The sequence below is a fragment of the Echeneis naucrates genome, chromosome 11 (genome assembly GCF_900963305.1).
Source record: "Echeneis naucrates chromosome 11, fEcheNa1.1, whole genome shotgun sequence".
Lineage (NCBI taxonomy): Eukaryota > Metazoa > Chordata > Actinopteri > Carangiformes > Echeneidae > Echeneis > Echeneis naucrates.
This window is the reverse complement of record NC_042521.1, coordinates 7,281,598-7,301,582: the sequence shown is the minus strand read 5'-3', so window position 1 is coordinate 7,301,582 and position 19,985 is coordinate 7,281,598. Positions and strand designations below refer to the sequence as shown.

Sequence of the window (19,985 nt, the reverse complement as noted above, 5' to 3'; positions counted from 1 at the left end):
TGAGTTCAAAAAGCAAAATACTTCAAATAATTTGTGTGCGTGTGTGTGTATATGTATGTATTTTAGTTATGTCTGCTGGCTTTACCACAATTTGCCCCTCGGGGATAATAAAACTTGGCTTGACCTGATTCGTTTTTATTCTGGTCTTAATGCTACAATAAACCCACAGTAGATGGTGCCATTATAACACTTAAAGCCTCTCAACAACAGGCACACACAAAAAGTTTTATTTTGAAATGCGTGCCACAGGAAGTCCAGGTGAAGGTGGCTGCAGTGTGTTTGACAGACTAGCGATCAACTGTGCGTGTGTGTGTGTCTGAATCACAGCACTTTGTAAATACTGCTGCTGTTCGTTTGGCATCTTACTGTTTATAAAAGTCACCAGTTTTATTTATCATATCAGAGCTGACAGTCTAAGTCTACGGTCAAATGGAAAAGGTCTAAGTTCAGGTGAGGTTTTTCACTTTTTTTTTTTTACTTTGCTGCTGGCTGATTTTCACGAGTCTGTTGGGTGTCTTCTCGAGAAGTTTAAGTTTAATTATAGCGAATGTGAAATATTCAACCATTTTCTGTTGTTTTCTCTGCTGACTCCACGTCTTCTTTTACGATAACTGGAGGGGAAAGCGGAACGGCTCGATGCTGACTCAGTTTTCTACTGACCACTCAGTTTGAATCGAGAAGCATTATGAGTTTGAGAAATTGAGGGGAAAAAAAGAAATCTGAGTTTCGATACTTACTCGTTCCCACTGCATGTTTTCCTGTGTTTTTCCAGCTGCTTGAGGTCACTAATGAATGGGCTTAGTAAACGTTGCTCGGGCTTGTTAATTGGGAGCAATGCACCTTTTTATGAGTTTGGCCTCTTCCTGTGTCCTAGAACACCACACTACTTTTGAGCTTGGGATTTCACTGCCTTTACAGAGAGTGTTTGTCACTTTTTCATCGAACAGTCACCTGATTTTTCAGTGCTGCATGTTTGCAAAATCCACCAAACCAGACTGTTTGAACACCCTAACCCTTGAACAACAACATGCCAATATACAACTGTTAAATCCATCAGATTCTGAAATGTGAAGTAGTTTCAAAATGACTCTTTCACAATTTAGAAGTTCCCAATTTTACTTTTTTATTATTTTATTCTGCCCAGGTGTTATTTCTCCTCATCACTTCTTTTTATGCAAACAACCTTCTTTGTCTTCTCACTTCTTTTGAAGTAGTCACTTTATAAAGCCTGCTGTGTCACACTGTTTTCAATCTTATCAAAGCAGTTTCCTCACTTAGATATGAAGCCAAACTTGTTTGTTAAAGTTTGGCAAAGCCTCTGAATGTATGCATTTCACAGGATGGGGTTGCCTCCTCAGAGCCACTCTGCCTGCTCTAATCTTAACTGTAGTATTATTAGGTGTAGTGATGGTGGAGTTGTTCCACTCTGTGCTGTTTTTCTTCTCTCCTTCTTTTCAAAAACCTTTCAAAATGGTATGAAATTAAGTTTAGATTGTATTCTGAGAGACAAAACTGGATGCAACATTCTCTCTGTTTTCTCAGCCTGACTTTCTGGTCATCTTCATTTCATTATGCATTTCAGTGTGTCGGTCTGCAAGAGACTGTTCCTGCCACTTTGTCAGTAAGAAAGCTCTGAATATTGCCATATTCTTGGACTTTTTTTTTACTTTATGAGCAGTCTTAAAAGTTCCTTGCTCCGACAGATTGGACAAAATTAGGGGTTTTCAGGGAATAGATGACTTAAACATGTATGTGCTTCTTTGAAACAGCATGAAAGTTAGTCAGAGGCCAGGATGGCTTGAAGACGGAGAGAAAGAAAGCAAGCTAGTGAATTGGAGGCCAAGAAAGAAGAGAAAATGGCAAAGAAACGAAAGGGACAAAAAGAGAACAAATGGGTTGAAAAAGTTGGTGAAAGGTAGAGAAAAAAAAAAAAGAGGAAATGCAGGGAACTGCTCGGATAGAACACCGAAGGAGAGTCGAACAATGTGACAATGTTTGAGAAAATGGTGAGAACAAACAGCGCTGTTCCCAAGCTTTAGTTTGCAGCAGCTAATGCATGTCAGATGGTTATTATGGGATCTGCCTCAGCCACATAGACAGATGGGAAGGTAAGACAGTTTTATGGACGAATCTGTGTTGCTGAGGCACTTCTGCAGTTTACTTAAAAATACAGTGAAATTAGTTCAGTTCAAATTTGAAAGTACAAATGCAAATGTGACCCAATCTACCTGAGGGAAAAATGTAGTTTACTGTACCGTAATGTAAGATTTTTACCTAAGTTCTTTAAAAATGAGTTGAGTTCAAACCGTCAAGTAAACATTTAACTGAACAGTAAAGTTGTTTATTGAAGTAAAAATGCCTACGTTTAATTGACTTTCAGCTATGACTTTTTTCCTCCAAGAAAATGATCTGCAGATTAATCAGTATTGATATTTATAACCAGTAGGTTAAGATGCAGCTTTGCAGCCTGATATTTTTTCAGATGAAGGAGTTGAGCTCATCTGAGTGGTCTGTCAGTCAAACTGAAGATGGTAACCATTCAAATCAAATAACTTTCAATTAACTTTTTTTTTTTTTTTTTTTTTTATATTGGCAGTGTTGACAAAATGATGAACTGCATCAGTGGCCAAACCCTAACATTTGTTCAGTGTGCTCACAGGAGTGTGACAGTGTACTGATGTGTGCAGATTTGCATCTGGAGGAAGTTGAGGGAAGAGAGACTAGCCTATGTTGAAGTTTTGGTGTGCACTGGGTGTGATGGCTAAATTCAGAATTAACCCTGTCTTTTACGCTGTCACTCGAAGGTTGAACTCAGATGAGGTCAGCATCTATTTAGGGAATTTGTCATGAATCATTGCTTGAACATGACATTTTATAAACTTCACCACAGCCTCTTCTGCCATTGTTATTATTCATCAGATTGTCTTATTTCGCAAGTGCTCTGTGAATATAACCAGGATGAGTCACAGAGTTTGAGTTTGGCCATATTAGTAGACCAATCCCTCATAACAAACATTGCCATCTTGTTCATTGATTTGTAGCATTTCCTTCATTGACCAATTAAAGCAACAAGGGAAAGTTCCCCTGCTATAAATGAAAGTAATAAATTGCTATTTACGTATGAGATTTTATTGTAAATGTTTGCATGTTGTGTTTGTGTGTTCAGCAGTTCATGCACTTGGACATCATGGCAGAGCTGCCATCTGGACTGCTGGAGGCATGTGTAGTTGTTGGGGCCCCCACTGATAAGCTACGAGATGTATATCAGGTCTGTAAATCCTTATAAAAAGACTGAAGTCAAGTATTTCATAGATTGTACAACATAGATTGTAAAAAAAAAAAAAAAAAAGATTTTAGCACTGTGAGCTGTCTGAAATACTGATAAATAATATAGCTCATCTGTACAAAGTATAATATGCAGGAAGGGGAAATTATTCTTGCCTTTCTGTAAACCATCACAAGAAAAAAGGGTTTACATATTCCCAAAAGTAAAACTTACCTCACAACATTAAGACCACTAATATTAGATTACTGGTCAGCAGACATTTTGTATCTCCACTAAAAGAACCACAGGAGCACAGTAACGCTGTCAGTGTCACACCTTTGTTGAAATAGTTAACGGTATAAGCTGCAAGATAACAACGATTAGTCTCAGCCTACAAATGTGACTGGCCAGAAAGGTTAAAATGGTTATTTTGTAATGATGCTGGTTGAAGCAGAATAAATTTGGTGGTGTAGGCACTGTACTAATGTATGCAGTCACTAGTAAGCAAACAATACAAATATACTTCCATACTGTGTCACAGCTTCATCAGCAGAGTAAATTAAATGAATATCCCTTGCTGGAGGCGGAGGTACTGCAAGTCCATGCCCCCCCTTTTGTCTACAAAGAGACCAGCTCCAGCCAGGTGATTGGTCCAGCTTTCAGTCGTGTCCAGAGGAGGAGAAGTTTCATTAAGAAGGTATACTTTTTTTTTTTTTTTTTTTGTTTTGGTGAGAAAGTTTTTGGAATGCAGTTTCTTTCTGTTCTGAGCGGTCATACAATCATGTCGCATATTGATGCAGGTTGGGATACATTTAGCAGTGATCCGTGTTCAAAAAAAATACATTACTCTTATTATCTTGCAGAAGAGACGTGATCGTGCAGCAGAGTCATTATCTAATGAAGATTCAGCTGGTCGCGCCGAAGTGTCATCGGCAACTGAGGACATTAGTGTTCCAAAGGATCTGGACCTCATTGCGTTGCCGCAGCTCTGTTTCCCTGGTATAGTGTGCTTCATTTGCCTCATCAAAACAAAAACAAATAACCCCGTTGGATGTTGTGATGAAGTGTGGGATCATGGGTGGAGACGGCAGTGTCAGGAGGTTTTTATGGAGAGAGCTCCTCTCTAAAATAGTATAGATATTTCATCTGTAAATACACTAGTCCTTTTCCCCTCAGCACAGAGCAATATGTTCACAGGACTCGACTGCTTCAGATCTAACCACCCCCTACAATCCATTTGGTGCACTGTGATTAAAACATGGATCATTGTCTCGCTGAAATTCCTCAGATCTTTAAGGGGTTGCAATTTTTCTATTTCTATTGTGAGTAATACTGTGTTGACAACAGATGATTACATCAGTTAAATCTGGTCTGGTTTACCTTAAATGACGAAATTGATGACTATGCACTTTTCTGTGGCACGTTTTCTTGATTTTCATAGGTGGCCTTCAGTTAACCAGTGAGCAGAGGGAAGACAATTACCATTTCCTGGTTTTTACTGACTTGTTTGGGAACAGAACCCATGGAGTCGTTGTGCAGTACTACAGAGCTGTACAGGTACCCACACACACACACATACTTATAAATTGTGATAGTTTTTTAACACCAAAGGATTGTTTCTTGTTGCTCTTTCAGTCCTGCCAGGAGGGCGTTGTCCACAATGGCCACAGATGGCCTTCATCAAAGATTCGCCTCTACATTCCCTTTGCTGTTTGTGTCATCTCCAAGTTCCCCTACTATAACGCTCTGAGAGACTGCTTGTCATGGTAACTTCTGTTAAATTATGGGGCAAACGGGCCTTTGTTAAGTGTTGAGTAATCCAGACATATTTAGCCCTCTCTTTTTATCTCCAACATTTATTCCTCAGTCTCCTGGTCCAGTTGCGGCCTGCAAGACAAGCTGACTTTGAGGAGACGATCAAGGAGTTTTCAGCGAAGCTGTCTCTGGTGCCTTTACCACCTCCTGGACAGTTGCATGTGGTCAGATAATACTCTGCAGGCCTTTCTTGCTCTTCTTCTCGTCTTCTCTGTCCTGTTTGCTTGATTTTTACAGTGTGTGTGTTTGTTTTTGTGTTGTTGTGTGTTTTGTTTTTTTTCCTTCAGTCCTTCAGCCTCCGTCCTCTTCAGGTTGTCCTTCCATCAAGGGATGATCAGGACAGCCCAGTTATCGACATCGACTTGCATCTACCTTTCCTCTGTTTCGCACACACAACACTCCTCCAGGTAGTTCAAAACACACACTGTTGGTATTAAAGTATTTAATAATTCTGAGGTAAAACATTGACTAAACCAAATTAGACTGATAGTCATTCAATACTTTTAATATGTTAAGAGACTGAATTTAGTTTTTTGGATGCAATTTTCTGACATTTGCTAGACTAATTGATTAACTGGAGATTTAATCAACAGTTGATTATGGATCATCATTAGTTGTAGCCCAAGTCCTAACCCCGCTATAGGTCAGAAAAAGACTCTTCTAGTAGTTTGTATACAGTATTATGTATTTATATACGTCATACCATCTTATTACTGCAACTGCCTGTTGGGGGGAACTCATAGTTGACTCAGGTTTTCCTTTCTCCAGGTGTTGTCTTGTCTTCTTCAAGAGCAGAGGATAGTCTTCTTCTCCTCTGACTGGTCTAGACTCACTCTGGTTGCAGAAAGTCTGCTGTTGTATCTCCAGGTCAGTGTGAAAGGAACTTATGTCTATGTCTTTCAAACGCTGACAACCTTTTTACAACAGAAGCTAAAAAACGCCCTTCAGTGTTTCTTCATCCATCTTTCATCCGTCTCCTGTTCTGACGTTTCTTCCAGCCTCTGTCCTGGCAGCAGCCCTATGTCCCTGTCTTGGCAAGAGGAATGTTGGACTTCCTGATGGCTCCCACTGCCTTCCTGATGGGCTGTCACATCAGCCATTTTGAGGAGGTTGCTGCTGTAAGTATACCAGTGTATCAAGCACCACAAGTTAATTTTTCATTAAGATCAATGATTACAATCTTAGCTTCCTTGTTTTGGCTGAAGTTGTATTGGTTAATCCTGCTCATCGCACTTTTCATGCTCAAGATGATGGAAGCAAACAAATAGATATCCAAGCTATTGTACCTCTCCACACAAGGGAGGACATATTAAAATAACGTGTTCATCCTGTGTTTTTTCTTTGCAGAAATGTGTTTTATGCTTTCAACTGTAGTCAGAATTGAAGCATTACAAAATAAACGAATTAGTCTACCTCTGCCCAAAGTCTTAGCAATTTCAGAAAGCAAACTACAGTTGTTTATATGGGTAGTATATTCCACTCAAGTGAGCGTTGTTTTTTTTGTTTGTTTTTAAAGGTTTGATTGAGCTTATGTAACTTATTTAACAATAAGGGTTTATTCTCCACTGCGCTCGTCTTTATTCACAGTTTTACAGAAACTCTTTTCATGTATTTAACAGTAGCTGCTTGTCTAACAGAGCAGGGCTCTGTAAGGCTGTAGAAATGAACTACACTCATTGTTTTGGCAGTAATGTGTGTGTGTTTCTACTTGTGTACAGGAGACAGAGGACCTAATCCTAGTGAACATTGACGATGGCATCATTCAGTCGTCATGGTCTGAAACCATTGACTTACCCGCTATCCCACTGGCAGCAGCTGAGAGCTTTATCTCAAGGTGGCACATGGCCGCACATGCACACGCACAGTCTGTCCATGCTTGTATAATTTTGTGTTCCTGCATGTCCATCTTTCATGTTGGATTGAAATTGTTTCTGTTGTTGCATCATTTCTTTTTTGTTTTCTTTTATTCGTGGGAATATTTGAAACATCACTGTGACACTAGAGCTGACAGAGGACTCTCAGCTAGAACAAATATGGAGCTAAAATTAAACTTCCTGTTCTTATTGCCTGCTAAAGACAGTTATGAGGGGAACTCAAATGCTGTTGAGGAGCACACCGCACGATATTATGCTAACATACTTGTTGGGTGTGTTTACAGGGCAGAGTGTCTCCAGCTTCATTACGACCTGGAGCTTTGCCACCTTGGTGCGGGCACTGATGCCAGTGCTCTGCGGTGTCAACGCAGAGACTGGCAGAAAAGACTCAACACACAGATACAAAACATTGCCCTGGAGCTAGTGGTCAACATTTTCAGGTAGGGCTCTGTCAGTATGCTCTGGTCATCAGGTAAACTGAGTCAGTCTGAAGTTACCCCTGTCTGTCCTTGTTCCTCTCTTAGAGGAGTCCAGGACTTTCTAAACCATGAGCACAGAGTTTTCAACAGTGAGGAGTTTCTGAGGACCCGGGAACCAGCTGACCAGGCCTTTTATAAAAAGGTATAAATACGCATTTACATTAACAAGAGACAAACAAACCACTAAACACTGACAATCTGTGCTGCATATTTTTCCTCAGGTATTAGAAACTCATATCTTCCACACATTCCTGCGAGACAGGCTAAACAGGAAACGCGACACCTTCAGTCACATGGAGCAGAACACACGCAACAATGCACACAGGTATGGGGCTGGTATTACATCACAACCAGAGACTGAGGTAACGAAGCAACACAGAGGAGCATAGAATATTAGCTGTTTATTCATTCAAAACTTCTTTTTTTTTTTTTACATTTATGTTAATTAATTCCCACATACGCTCAAACCTGATGTAACCCCCCCACGTTGTCAGGACCATTGAATCTATCATTTTTCAGCAGGAATCGCGCGATGACAGAGTCTCCTCGGCGTCCTCCCATGTCTGAACTGTCCAGAACTGGCTATAGCAGCTACACCAGCCCAGCCAACAGACTGAGCAAGAGGCTGGGAGCCAGCCTGCCTAACCTGGATCAACCTGCCAATGACACCCTGACAGCCATCAGCTGCAGCAGGCCCTCCTCTCTCAGAAAGATGACTCCTGATGTTGGTCAGTACCAGTGGAGGAAAAGGGGGATGGTTAGAGAGTCAATTAACTTCAATTGAATTTGTCTCATTCCAGGGTTGAAGTCTCCTCACAAACCAACAAAAGTTTTCCGTCTCCCGGAGTTCCCCCCTCCTTTGGCCTTTCACTACATACAGAACTATTATTCTGACATGGTGACTTCACTGGGGAAGGCTATTAATGCCACACCACCTGAAGAGTCGGCTCTGCTGGCCAGGTACTGAAGCAAGGTTAAAGACATCTAAACTAACAAAGCTTTTCTGTCATGTGTTATTGTTTTCTAAAGGGAATCTAGAAGGTTATATTCTTTGAGTAATAAACCTTTTTCACACCATCTTGATTTATGACTAGAATAATTTTGAAGCACCAAGCCGTGATTCAAAAAGTTAAAATAACCACATATTCTGGTGATCATTGATGCACTGCAAAGATGATGTAAACTGTCCCCACCTCTGCACATTAAAATGAACTTTTTACCTTTTCAACCACCTTAACTGTTTTCCTCAGGTACCACTACCTGCGCGGTCTGGTGAACACTGTGTCCAACAGACGTCTGGATGCATTGGAGGACTTCCAGAGTCTTTATAAGACAGACTCCAACATCTTCCCATCTCATATGGTTAAGTCGCTGCTCAACTCTCTGCCTGAAGCTGAACGGTTGCAGGTCAGTTCGTGACATCATGACACCGATTGTAGCAATTTACATATCAATGAATGAACCTCTGAGCTCTAAGTGTATTGTGACCTGTCAGTACCAAATGGTCAGATTTTAAAATAAATAATTATTGGTTCCAATGTCGGGAATAATTGTTCAAATCTCTCCACAGGCAGACAGACGTCCAGAGCTCAAGCGACTCATCAGTCGGGTCAAGCGGGACCAGGAGCGGGAACGGGAGTGCCATGGCAGCGGGCATGAGGAGGGTACCGTGAAACACTTCCAGCTGCCCAAAAAATACATGCAGCTGGAAGAGTTTGTGAAATGTGTCCAGGAGTCGGGGATTGTAAAAGACCAGGGAACTATACACAGACTCTTTGATGCGCTAACTGTTGGTAGGTCCCGCAGTATGCTGGTTTTAGACTGTGTGTTTGTCTGTGTGTATGTGCCCAGTGGAAAACAGATTTGCTAGTGGAACTTTTGTCCCAAACTTTCACAGTGATTTTAGTGTTCGGCTGTACCCCTCCTTCTTACCATTTCCAGGCAAACATTTATTTCCTTAGTTAATCATTACCTCACTGCTTCTTTAAGAAAGAGTTTGTGATGCATGCGAAGTGTTGTTCACATTCCTCTGAACTGAAATTGATTGCGTTTCAAGGAATCAAGGAAATATGCCATTAATTCATCTTTTATTAAATGCTTTTAATGAAATTAAATTAAGATAAGAATTTGACAGAGGAAGGGAGCCGGTAGAAGAGAAGTTTTAGCTAAAAGTTTGTGTTGGAAAGCTGAGCGGACAGCTGGCGTGAGGGCTTATCTTGTTCTCCACATTATCTTATTGGAAAAGACCTTTCACATCCTGCTTGTCATTATTAGTAAGAGTTTGTTTCTTCTTCTGACCTGTGTGCTGGAGAAAGGGAGAGAAATGCAGCAGCAGAATCGAGAGAAATCTAGCATCTTCATTCCGCTGAGTTTGGATATGAAAAGGCTGAGGTGAACTGACAATTTGCTGCCATCCTCTTGTTTCTGTGTTTACTTAAAGGCAGATTGAAACAGCATTTCGAGTTCCCTTTCATTGTGTAAATTATCTTCAATATTATTTCCTGTTGAAACAGGATGTTGGCTGAAACTCATTGATAGGTCATTCACAACGGCACGAATTGGACAGTCCATATTTCCTTACAACTACGATGTATCTTTACACATTTTTTCACTATGATGAAGATTGTTATTACTGGCCTTTTTTGTTGTTATTTTTTAGATTATTATAAGAGAGAAAAGACCTTTCCTCTTAGTGACTTTGCTGCTTTTCAGGGGCCACTAACAGAGGGCTTTATCTCTATTGGATGCTGGCTAAGTGTGGGGGAGTGAATGGACTTTGCACTCTAAGCAGTCATTGTTGTAATACAGTAAGGATGTCAACCCCCAACCATTCTCTGTGCAGGCTTACTAACAGACTGAACTGTTTGTGTGTGTGTGTGTGTGTGAAGCAGTGCACTCCCATAAAGGCTGCTTAGTCAACCATTTCTTGGTAAATGAAGAAATCAAGAAATAAAATTAAGTCTGACACAGAGGGATACTGGATATCCAAAAATTCCCCAAATGGCCAAAGTGTTGCGTTTGATTCCAGGTCATCAGAAGCAGATTGGTCCAGACTTGTTCAGGGTGTTTTACACCATCTGGAAGGAGACTGAGGCTGAAGCACAGGAGGTCTGTATGATTTGATTCTAAAATATAAAGTAAATGATAAAAAAGAATATGATTATTATATTTAATATATTAGAATATGATATATATATATATATCTATATATATATATATATATATATATATATATTGTATTCTTTTTTATCATGTACATGTATGTAACACAGCTGGTATTTAGCTGAATTGGAAACCCTAATTCATGTAAGTTAGCTCTGAGTGGTATGGGGTTCAGCACAAGTGCAGAAGATGAATTTGCAAAAGCGTTTTTATTTTATTTTACAGGTGTGCCTGCCTGCGTCTGTGTTGGAGCATATTGAACCCAGTGAGTGCGTCTTCAAGCTATCCTCCTCAGTCAAGACGAGCCGCGGGGTGGGGAAGATCGCCATGACTCAACGACGCCTCTTCCTGTTGACTGAGGGACGACCGGGATATGTGGAGGTGGCACAGTACAGAGACTTAGAGGTGAGACGTACCAGAATATTAGGTGGTCAGCGTGGCTCTCTGGGTATAAATTATATACAAATTTTTTGCAAGTGCTTTCATTTGGATTTGTAAAATCTTAAGTAATATACTGTATAGTGAAGCAGGTCCAGGATCAGTCTAAGTACAGTATGTTTAGCCAGTAATAGTAATTTAGGTCTTATCTTATCTCCGTCTCTTTAGGAAGTGAAGGTGTCCTCAGCTCCCATCTTGCTCCTGCGAATCCCGAGCTTGAAGCTGCGTGTTCGGGGCAGGAAGGAGGTGTTTGAGGCCAATCTGAAAACAGAGACAGAGCTCTGGAACCTCATGGTCAAAGAGATGTGGGCTGGACGCAACCTGGCTGACCAACACAAGGTAAGTCTCTAACTTTAAAGTTGTGTGCAACTGTTGGTATGCCAAACAGGAGGGTGTAAAAATGGGGGAGAATCAAAATGAAGAAAAGAGGGATCAATGCTAAGGAATATAGTGTGGCAAGTAATTATGCATGCTTATTACTCATCCTAAGCTTTTATCTGGCCATCAGTTGCTCAGTGAGTTTGTGTTTGAAGCTGTGACATAAACTTTACTGACCTTAAAATCCCATCATACGTATATAAATACACACATTGGTTTCAAACATTTCCTTTGTGAAACCAGATGATGCAACAGTTGCGCCCTTGTGAAACATTGTCCTGTCCCTCACGCTCATACACTCTCAATTTCTGTCATTTGCATGTCACAGTCTCTTAATTCCCCTAATTTTCAGTCAGTATTGTCACCCAGAATATTAAAGCTGCATATTTTACAGTTTTCTTCCACTTTGGCAGCATGAATGGTCCTTTAACATGTGTCATGTATTTTAAGGCCAAAATCTGCAGTAGAATCTGGCTTCTAAAATGCTCTTCTGCATTCCTATTTTTACATTGTAGTTGGAAAAATATGCAAACTTGATTGTTTCAGTTTCTAAAAAATGTTATGCTTTGTCATATAATAAACCAAAAATAATGGTGTGGCTTCTTTTACCGTTGGTCGCATAAAAGAAGGAATTAGCTTCTTTGGGAAAATAATAAATATTGTTCCATTGTCTTGTGAGTTTTCCAGTTCATGGACAGATATGTTTTCATTCCAGAATGAAAAACTTTTTTTCTCTCGAGCCCCCTTTTTTGACTTTTTGTGAAGCACTACATGTCAAATGTGTTTTAACTCTAAATGCACATTTCTCTTCAGGACCCGCAGTACATGCAGCAGGCTCTGACCAACGCCTTGTTAATGGATGCAGTAGTGGGCAGCCTTCAGAGCAGTAAAGCCATCTATGCAGCTTCTAAACTGGCTCACTTTGATCGCATCAAGTTGGAAGGTAGCAGAAGATGTTTGGCATTATGATTATTGTTGTTTTTATAGTTTGCCTTAATTATATCTTTACTGCCACCATCCAATTTGCTTTGGTTGCTAGCGTTGCAGTGTTCTCAGTAAAAGCTAATTCCCTTCAGCTGTGGACATGGTTGCTGACTCACTATATGTGGTGCTATTTGCATATATTAAAAGCTTGGAAGTTTCGTTTGGGATCATTTGGAAACTTTGGTTTTTGGTTTTAGTTTTAATGACTCATTAGAGAGCGTGAGGATTTTATTGGTGTTTCAGGGTTTTGTTTTTAGTGTTTGTCTATTCACCACCTGCCAAAGGACAGTGACTTATCTTTTTTCTTCCTCTAGTCCCAATGATGGTTCCTAGAACAACTGCAGAGACGCTGAAGCACAAAATTAACCCTTCTCTGGAACTCGCTGCCCCTCAGCCTGTGGATGTACTGCTATACACACCAGGTGCAGACACATGCACACACATATTGCTCCTAAAGATGTCCTCAAACCTACCAATGTCTCTGTGTTTCACAATCCAGAGTATAAAACGTGGCACCATCAGACAGTCAGCGATTGATCAACAAACACATTATGCATTTGCTTTGTCATCGATTCTCCCTCAGTAGCTCTGTGTTTTCGATCTAAACATAAAAAGACATCAATGTCATGAGCCTGGATAGCACTTATTTCTTGAATATGGAAGTCCACTGGGAATTCATGATTTGAAAGTGTGGAATAAGTGAGGTAGTTACGTTCGATGTGAGATGTCAGTTAACATGTCAGCATCATGTTATGCTGTTCCTCTCTGGGTAGAAGACAGGTCTTCATGGACTATCCAGCGGAGACATGCCCAGTTTTGTACTGATCTCTATTAGGTGTATGAGACCTTCACAATCCCGTGATGGCGCCTGAAAGTTCAAACCCAGTTAAATTAAATTGTAAAAAAATGGCTCGGAAAAACAAAATTCTTTTTTTTTTTTTAACCGTTATACAGTATTTACTATAGAGACTGCTGAAAATTTAGGGAAAACCCTGAAATATGTAAGTAGAGTCCGACCATGCAAACCATCCATATCTGACAAGAGGTCCACAGAAAACTATGCTGAATTCTGTATATGTAAATTATGTGAATCATATGCTTTAGCTTTCACAATAGCTCTGTTGGAAGCTCTGACTCACTCTCTTTAAAACACCAAATGAGTGAAGTTATATTTCTCTGGCAGAGCTTCAGAAATTTGCAGGCTCTGTGCCAGCGGTTTAACCCCATAGTGCCTGTGCTTTACATCAATTTATGTAGGTTTTCCTCTTTAATCTGCCATCTTTCTGGAAACCCCAATCTCTCTATCCAGTCCTCTGACTTTTGTTATGGGCAGTGAAGTGGGTCAACAGGCACTCGGTCACATTTTGCAGCAGGAAGACAGATGAGAAACAGCTTAAATTCTACTACAAAGCCAAGTCCTTCAGTAGACAGACCATCTGGGGGCACTTAGATGCCTGGCTGGTGGCAAATTGACACCATAGCTCTAATACACTCATTCTCAGTCATAGCCAGCGGTCCATACATGCACAGACACAGTTCTTCTATATTAGTCAACTCTTTGGGATGTCTGTTTGGGAAAAGAACAAATCTGGCAATTCAGGCCTCTCCCCTTCTCCCTGACTCTCTCACTAGTGTGAATATAGGTCACTGAATTGAATTACTGGAACGTGGCCAACTCACTCCTCCTTTGCTCCCCCTTCTCTCTTTCTTCTTTTTATTTGCTTCTCCCTTTCTATTTATTTCACTTTCTATATCAAGGCCAAACTTTTTCTCACATATCCCATCGGCCCTCTCTGTTACTCCTCCTATCAAATACAGGATGTTACTTCCTTTGTGTCTGCTAGTGGTGCTTTTAAATAGCTTTGAATACGTTGGAGGAAATCCGACCGTTAGGTGAAGCCTGGGTGGGGTCAGACTGCTGAGTAATAGTTTTGAACATGCAGTGTTTCCATTCAAACAGCTGAATCATGACTCTGGAAAAATTCTTGAGTAGATTCTGATAATTCATATTAAAACTCTAAAACTAAAACTTTTTTTCCTCAATGCCAACATATGTCATTATGATGAAGGCTTTTACAAAAGCATTTAAGTGTATATATAAATATATATATATATAAAACTGCATATTCACTGATTTAGTGGCAAAGTTTCAGTCAGCATTAATATTCACAGCTCTCCTTTGCTGTCTGACAGAGTAAACAATGTTTGCTGTAGGAGCAAGTCTGTGATAAGGTATTGAGAAATAACTGATAACTATAGTGTGTGTATGTGTGTGTGTGTGTGTGTGTGTGTGTGTGTGTAATTCAGGTCAGCTGTGGGTATCTGTGAGTGGCGGGAAGGTGATGGTGTTCGATGCTTCCAGTTGGTCCCTGACTCACACCTGTCAAGTTGGGAATGCAAGACTAGTAAGAGAACAGACTGCATACAGGCATACAATGACTCAAAAACCAACACACTGTGGAAGTTGGCATGAACACAGCGAGGCAAAAGACACAGCAGGTGGGAGATATGGAGGATTGTCTAGGTGGTGTGTTTAATGAAATTTCAGAAATGTGTCCATAGCACAGAGGAAAAGAATTTGGCAGTAAATACTTCATATGATTTTATTGTTGTTTACTTCATTAATGATTAATGATTTCTGAAAAAAAAACAAAAAAAAACAAAACACCAACAACAACAAAACCCCAAGAGTGGACACAATAATTGTAGGGTGACGACACTGAATAGGGATTGAGAATAGGGATTGAGACTAAAATTAAAAACTAAAGGGAAGAATTGGAATAAACATTTAACACCATTCTTGGATGCAGGCGGCACTTGTTTTTAGATTTAAAAATCCCCCCCACTTAACGCTAAAAGGCCGGCAATATAGTTGAGCATTTAGGAGCTGAGAGAAAAACATTGTTGTTGTTTTTCACCGTCAATTGTTGAAGAGTCTGAGTCATCTAATTTCCATGGACTGTAGATAGTTGAAACCCCCCTACTATGGGCATAGTAGGGGGGTTTCCTGAAGGCAAAATTTTGTTTCACCAGTGGCCATAAAGATTTTTAAAGGTTTTATACAAACCTTCAACAAAACGTCAATTAAACAAAATTAAAATGTCTCTCAGTTTCTCTTAGAATTGACCAGTGTTGTAACAAAAGTAAACCAAGTTTCTCAGGTAAAATTTCTTGGATGTGGATGCATCGGACATGTTCGCTTATTCGTTACACTGAATCATATTTAGCTCGCAGTATGGCAGCAGAAGAAGAAACGGGAGCTGGGAACTCTTATGGACAATGTCATCTTTTCATGTTAACTGAAAACAAGTTGCCAGATGTTTATCTTTTTTAGGCTCAGCAGATAAACAGCACATGCATTCCACTGACATCAGACACACATTTCATTTTTGCCCCTGTTGCTTTCAAACTGTGCCCGTATTACTGCAGGACCTGCAGGCACATGTTTTGCGGAGTATACTGTCTGTTTTGAATTCCTTTTTATTCCCTCCCAAGTGCCTGACATTCTCTGTGAAAATGTTGAATTTAAAATATAAAGTGTGTGAGTGTGAAATATCAGGCATGCAGGTCACAGTCACATGAAATAAATTAATCTATATGTGTGAGAGAAAGATAGTCTGTATCTAAGACTCAGATTAAAGTAGAAACTTGTTAGGCAAAAAAGTTTGGAACAAGCTACTTAAAAATGTCCTGTTTTTCTGACAGTTGTGCCCAAATTTCTTTACTTTTCTTATTTCTTTACTTGTTACAGAAATTGTTGCACTTCCTATTAATAATATTTAGGGTTGTGTTTACAGGATGTATTGCAGTGCAGTAGAGCAGCATTACCACTTAGTGGAGAAGTTGGGTATTACACAATGAGCACCCTGTGCTGAAATATTTTCTAAGATGTTCATCACATTTGGCTGAAGCTCCAGGTGACACCCCCCCGCCCCCCCCCCAAAAAAAAACAAACAAACAACAAAACAACAAAAACAAATCACTGTCAAATAAATGGAAGAAACTTAGTGTGTGCAAGCGGCGAAAGCAAATAGTGCACACAAGCACCTATACAGCCTCCCTACATATTATTTTCTCAGCTACAAATTAACCCCATTTTTCCTATTTTCCACCCAGAAATTGGCCTTGATCAGTTCGGTGTATCTCTTGTTTCAGAACTGCATGTTGAAGGTTGACAAGGACCAGGTCTGGATGGGCTCTGAGGATTCAGTCATCTACATCATCAGCATGTTGTCCATGGTGTGTAACCGACAGCTGACTGAACACAGGGCTGAGGTCACAGGTCTGGCACTTGACACAGACAAATACAGGTAACGCACACACACACACGTGTCAAGAATCACATAAAAAACTGTTATGAAAATGAACTCCATGTTGGGTGTAGATCATTTGCCTGATTTTAAATTTGGCTCATCATTCATTCTGGAAAGGACAGGACAAGCCTTAAAGTTTAATTTGTTCTTCAGCCAAAAGGTGGCGTACTCCTGCAGCGTGGAGGGAAGCGTGATGGTGTGGGACATATCATCATTACAGGTCAGTTTCAAGCCAACAACTTGGGAAGGTGTATCAAAAATGTCCGACTTATTTGTCATTAATACTGATTTCTGTTCTGAACCAATCAGGCGAAGAAGCAGTTTCGCCTTGCCTGCGATTGTCTGCAGTCTGTCAACAGCTGGAACAGCACGTTGTGGTGCTGTAAGTGTCACACATCTGTGCAAATGTTAAAATGGGAGATTTAGGATTTAGATTAGCAACCATAAAATTCTGTCTCTGCAGGCTCCAGGGACAGTATAATGGAGGTTTGGAGAAACGGGTCAATGAAACACCGTCTGAATCTACCAGAGCAAAGAGGCTCCATAGTTACATTCAGCTCTATACTGCTGTTACCTGAGGTACCACACACAACTCCACCTTTATGCTTTTGTAACAGTGCATTTTTTTAGACTTCAGCACGTTACTGATATGAGTGTTTTTGGTTGTGTCTCTCAGAGGGAGGAGCTCTGGAGTGTGTGTGCAGACTCAGGAGAAGTGTGTATTTGGCATATTAAGGACCCAAACAAACCGTTTGACCGTGTGGCGCTGCAGGACTGCATTGGATGTTACTGCATGATTAAAGTTAAAAATCAGGTTATTATACGCTCCGGATGCTCAAACACAGAGGACACAAATCTATTTGAATAAATATAATAGAATAACATTAAAGTTTTTAATCCAGATTTTTTCCACCTCTTTATTCAGGTGTGGGTTGGCGGTGTGGGCCGCAGCTCTAGTAAAGGCAAGATTTACGTCCTGGACACAGAACGGCACCTCGTCCTGAAGGAGCTTCACGGCCACAATGACAAGGTGATGGCACTGTGCTCCGCTGAGGATCGCTACGTCCTCAGCGGAGCAGGGAAACATGATGGAAAGATTGCCATCTGGAAGGTGGAGTAGATGGCTTTACTTGAGTGAAGGTTAGAGAATCAAATGCACAAACTCAGATATATGAAGGACTCACATGTCGGTGATGTGAAAGGAAAGGTTTCTCTAACTGCTCCTATACTATGAAATTATGATTTGCAGTTTGAAATTATCAGTACTGACGTGTTATTTTCCAGAATATAAAGACCAAAGGAAGACTAAAAAGAGAAAAGTGGGTGCAAGTTCTGCTGGATAATTTTTAATTCAATGTTTCCAAGTAAACATTTTAATATTTATAGCAAAGCTATGCCTTTCCCATCGAGTGTCCAACATCAAGTGTTGAATGTCATGTGACTGAGCTTCACCTTCATCTGTGAAACAGTTCAAACGCCCTTAAAAACATAACTGTTATGGGAGTTTGTTTTGATGGAAGTTTGATGCTTTGATGAACACATGCAGCAGAGAGTGATGGGAAATGAGCAGATGAGAGACGTAAGAAGTTAAGATTCAAATTTCTGACATTCCTCTGTGTGGCTACGTGTGATGCACAGGGAGGTTTTTTTTTTTTGGGCAGGGGGTGGGGTTAACCACAGCTTTATCTGTTATTGACCAGTTGGTTTTACCAAGCGATTTTTGTCGTGATACACAAACTTCGTCAATGTTAAGAAAGTTAACCAAGTCACTGGCTACAACAAACACAAGCTATTATAAGCATTTATAATTTAAAGGAAAAATATAAAGCCATAAAATACTCCAAATATGTTCTAAATGTATTTATAGTCTTTGTTTTCTAAGCATTTTGTGGGATATTTTTACAATAGTGTTATTTGTACAAAGTTAAACCATATAGACTGATTTTATTCATTCTTCACATGTGGAGAAACTCAACTTTTTTTTTATGTATAACAATGTCAACATCATACCTACATTTATGAGATATTGCTACCTGATGTTCAAACAAAGGTTCAACTCATATTTTATAAATGCGTTAATACAATGTACACAACTGTGAATGTCAGTATGATACATATTTTCTTTGTAACCAATGCAGCAGCTTGACCATTGTATTTATGTTTTTTAATAAGATTTTATAGAAAACCTCTCAATGTATAGTCTCTAAGACTGTTATATGTATTGGTTTAACCAACAGTGAACACATTTTAAAGGAAGTCTTCAGTTTGTGTTGATTTTCAACCAAAATCTTTCTGCCAGGAGTTTTAAAACTGGAGGTCACAGAACAGTCATCAGGAGAACAACTCACAGGAAAATACATTTTTCTCCACTAGGTTGTAAATCCATGCTCACATTTATTCTGAGGTTTACGTTTTTTTACGTTTTTTAACAACACCTCAGTGTGATGATTCATAACAATATATATAAACTCCATTTGCAAAAGGTGAAGATGGCTTAAACCCTATTAGATTTATTTAAAGGACCAGAAATAAAGTGGCTGATTGATTCTCATAGATGTTAAAAGTGTCCTGTATACATAGATTTGATTATTTTACTAATACTAGAACTTCGTCCTGTAAGTAAAGCTTTTACGACTCCGTCATCAGTGTTGTGCACTTTTTTGAGTCTACCAGGAGATGGCGCCCTTTGATATTAAGACAAATTTGCTTTGTTGCAACAAATAATCAAAATAAATATTTGTTGTGCCATTAATGTCAATTAATGAACTCTATCGGTTCATTACTAACGTCACATACAGACTTTTAAACTCCTGTGTTCTCTGTCTCATGAAAATGAAGATATAACATTAAACCATAACAAATGCGGCCCACCATCCTCAGGTGTTTGTCAGAAGTCCAGCTAGTTCCTGAAGGAACACTGCTCTATGAATGACCTTTGACCTCCCAGTGAAGCCAGTCAAGGCCCTTGTGCACCAAATCTCCAGAGTCTCCCTTAGAAAATGTTGTGCGTGTGGATGTGAACTTGTGAACTTGCGTGCACAGCATTTGTACAAATGTCTGTGCGTCCTGTGTGCTGGGCATTGTTTTATTTACATAAAGCCATGAGCAGTTGTTAATCTCTCAGCATGCAGGTCTGCTTGAGCCTCGGCTGCAGTGGAAGATAAGTTGTTTTCTGTATCCCTGCAGCTCTTAATCAGTTTCCTCTAATCCACAAACTTTTACTTACAGGAAGTGAGGGTTATATTTAAGGGAAAAAACACAATTGCTGTTTGTACTG

The 19,985-nt window shown here is 39.9% G+C and overlaps 1 protein-coding gene across 1 annotated transcript; it reads left to right on the top strand.

Moving 5' to 3' along the window:
* The first annotated feature begins 296 nt into the window (after positions 1-296).
* Positions 297-18,358, top strand: dennd3a (DENN/MADD domain containing 3a). Its single transcript, XM_029514300.1, has 30 exons — positions 297-450; positions 3,167-3,268; positions 3,807-3,962; positions 4,129-4,264; positions 4,707-4,822; positions 4,901-5,031; positions 5,133-5,244; positions 5,368-5,487; positions 5,849-5,947; positions 6,079-6,198; positions 6,799-6,914; positions 7,239-7,394; positions 7,479-7,575; positions 7,655-7,758; positions 7,956-8,161; positions 8,234-8,393; positions 8,684-8,840; positions 9,004-9,226; positions 10,462-10,541; positions 10,821-11,000; positions 11,202-11,372; positions 12,225-12,354; positions 12,710-12,817; positions 14,703-14,800; positions 16,551-16,705; positions 16,862-16,928; positions 17,018-17,090; positions 17,172-17,287; positions 17,385-17,522; positions 17,634-18,358. The coding sequence occupies exons 2-30, from the start codon at positions 3,173-3,175 to the stop codon at positions 17,826-17,828; spliced, it is 3,816 nt and encodes a 1,271-aa protein (XP_029370160.1). The 5' UTR covers positions 297-450; positions 3,167-3,172; the 3' UTR covers positions 17,829-18,358.
* Positions 18,359-19,985: the final 1,627 nt, after the last annotated feature.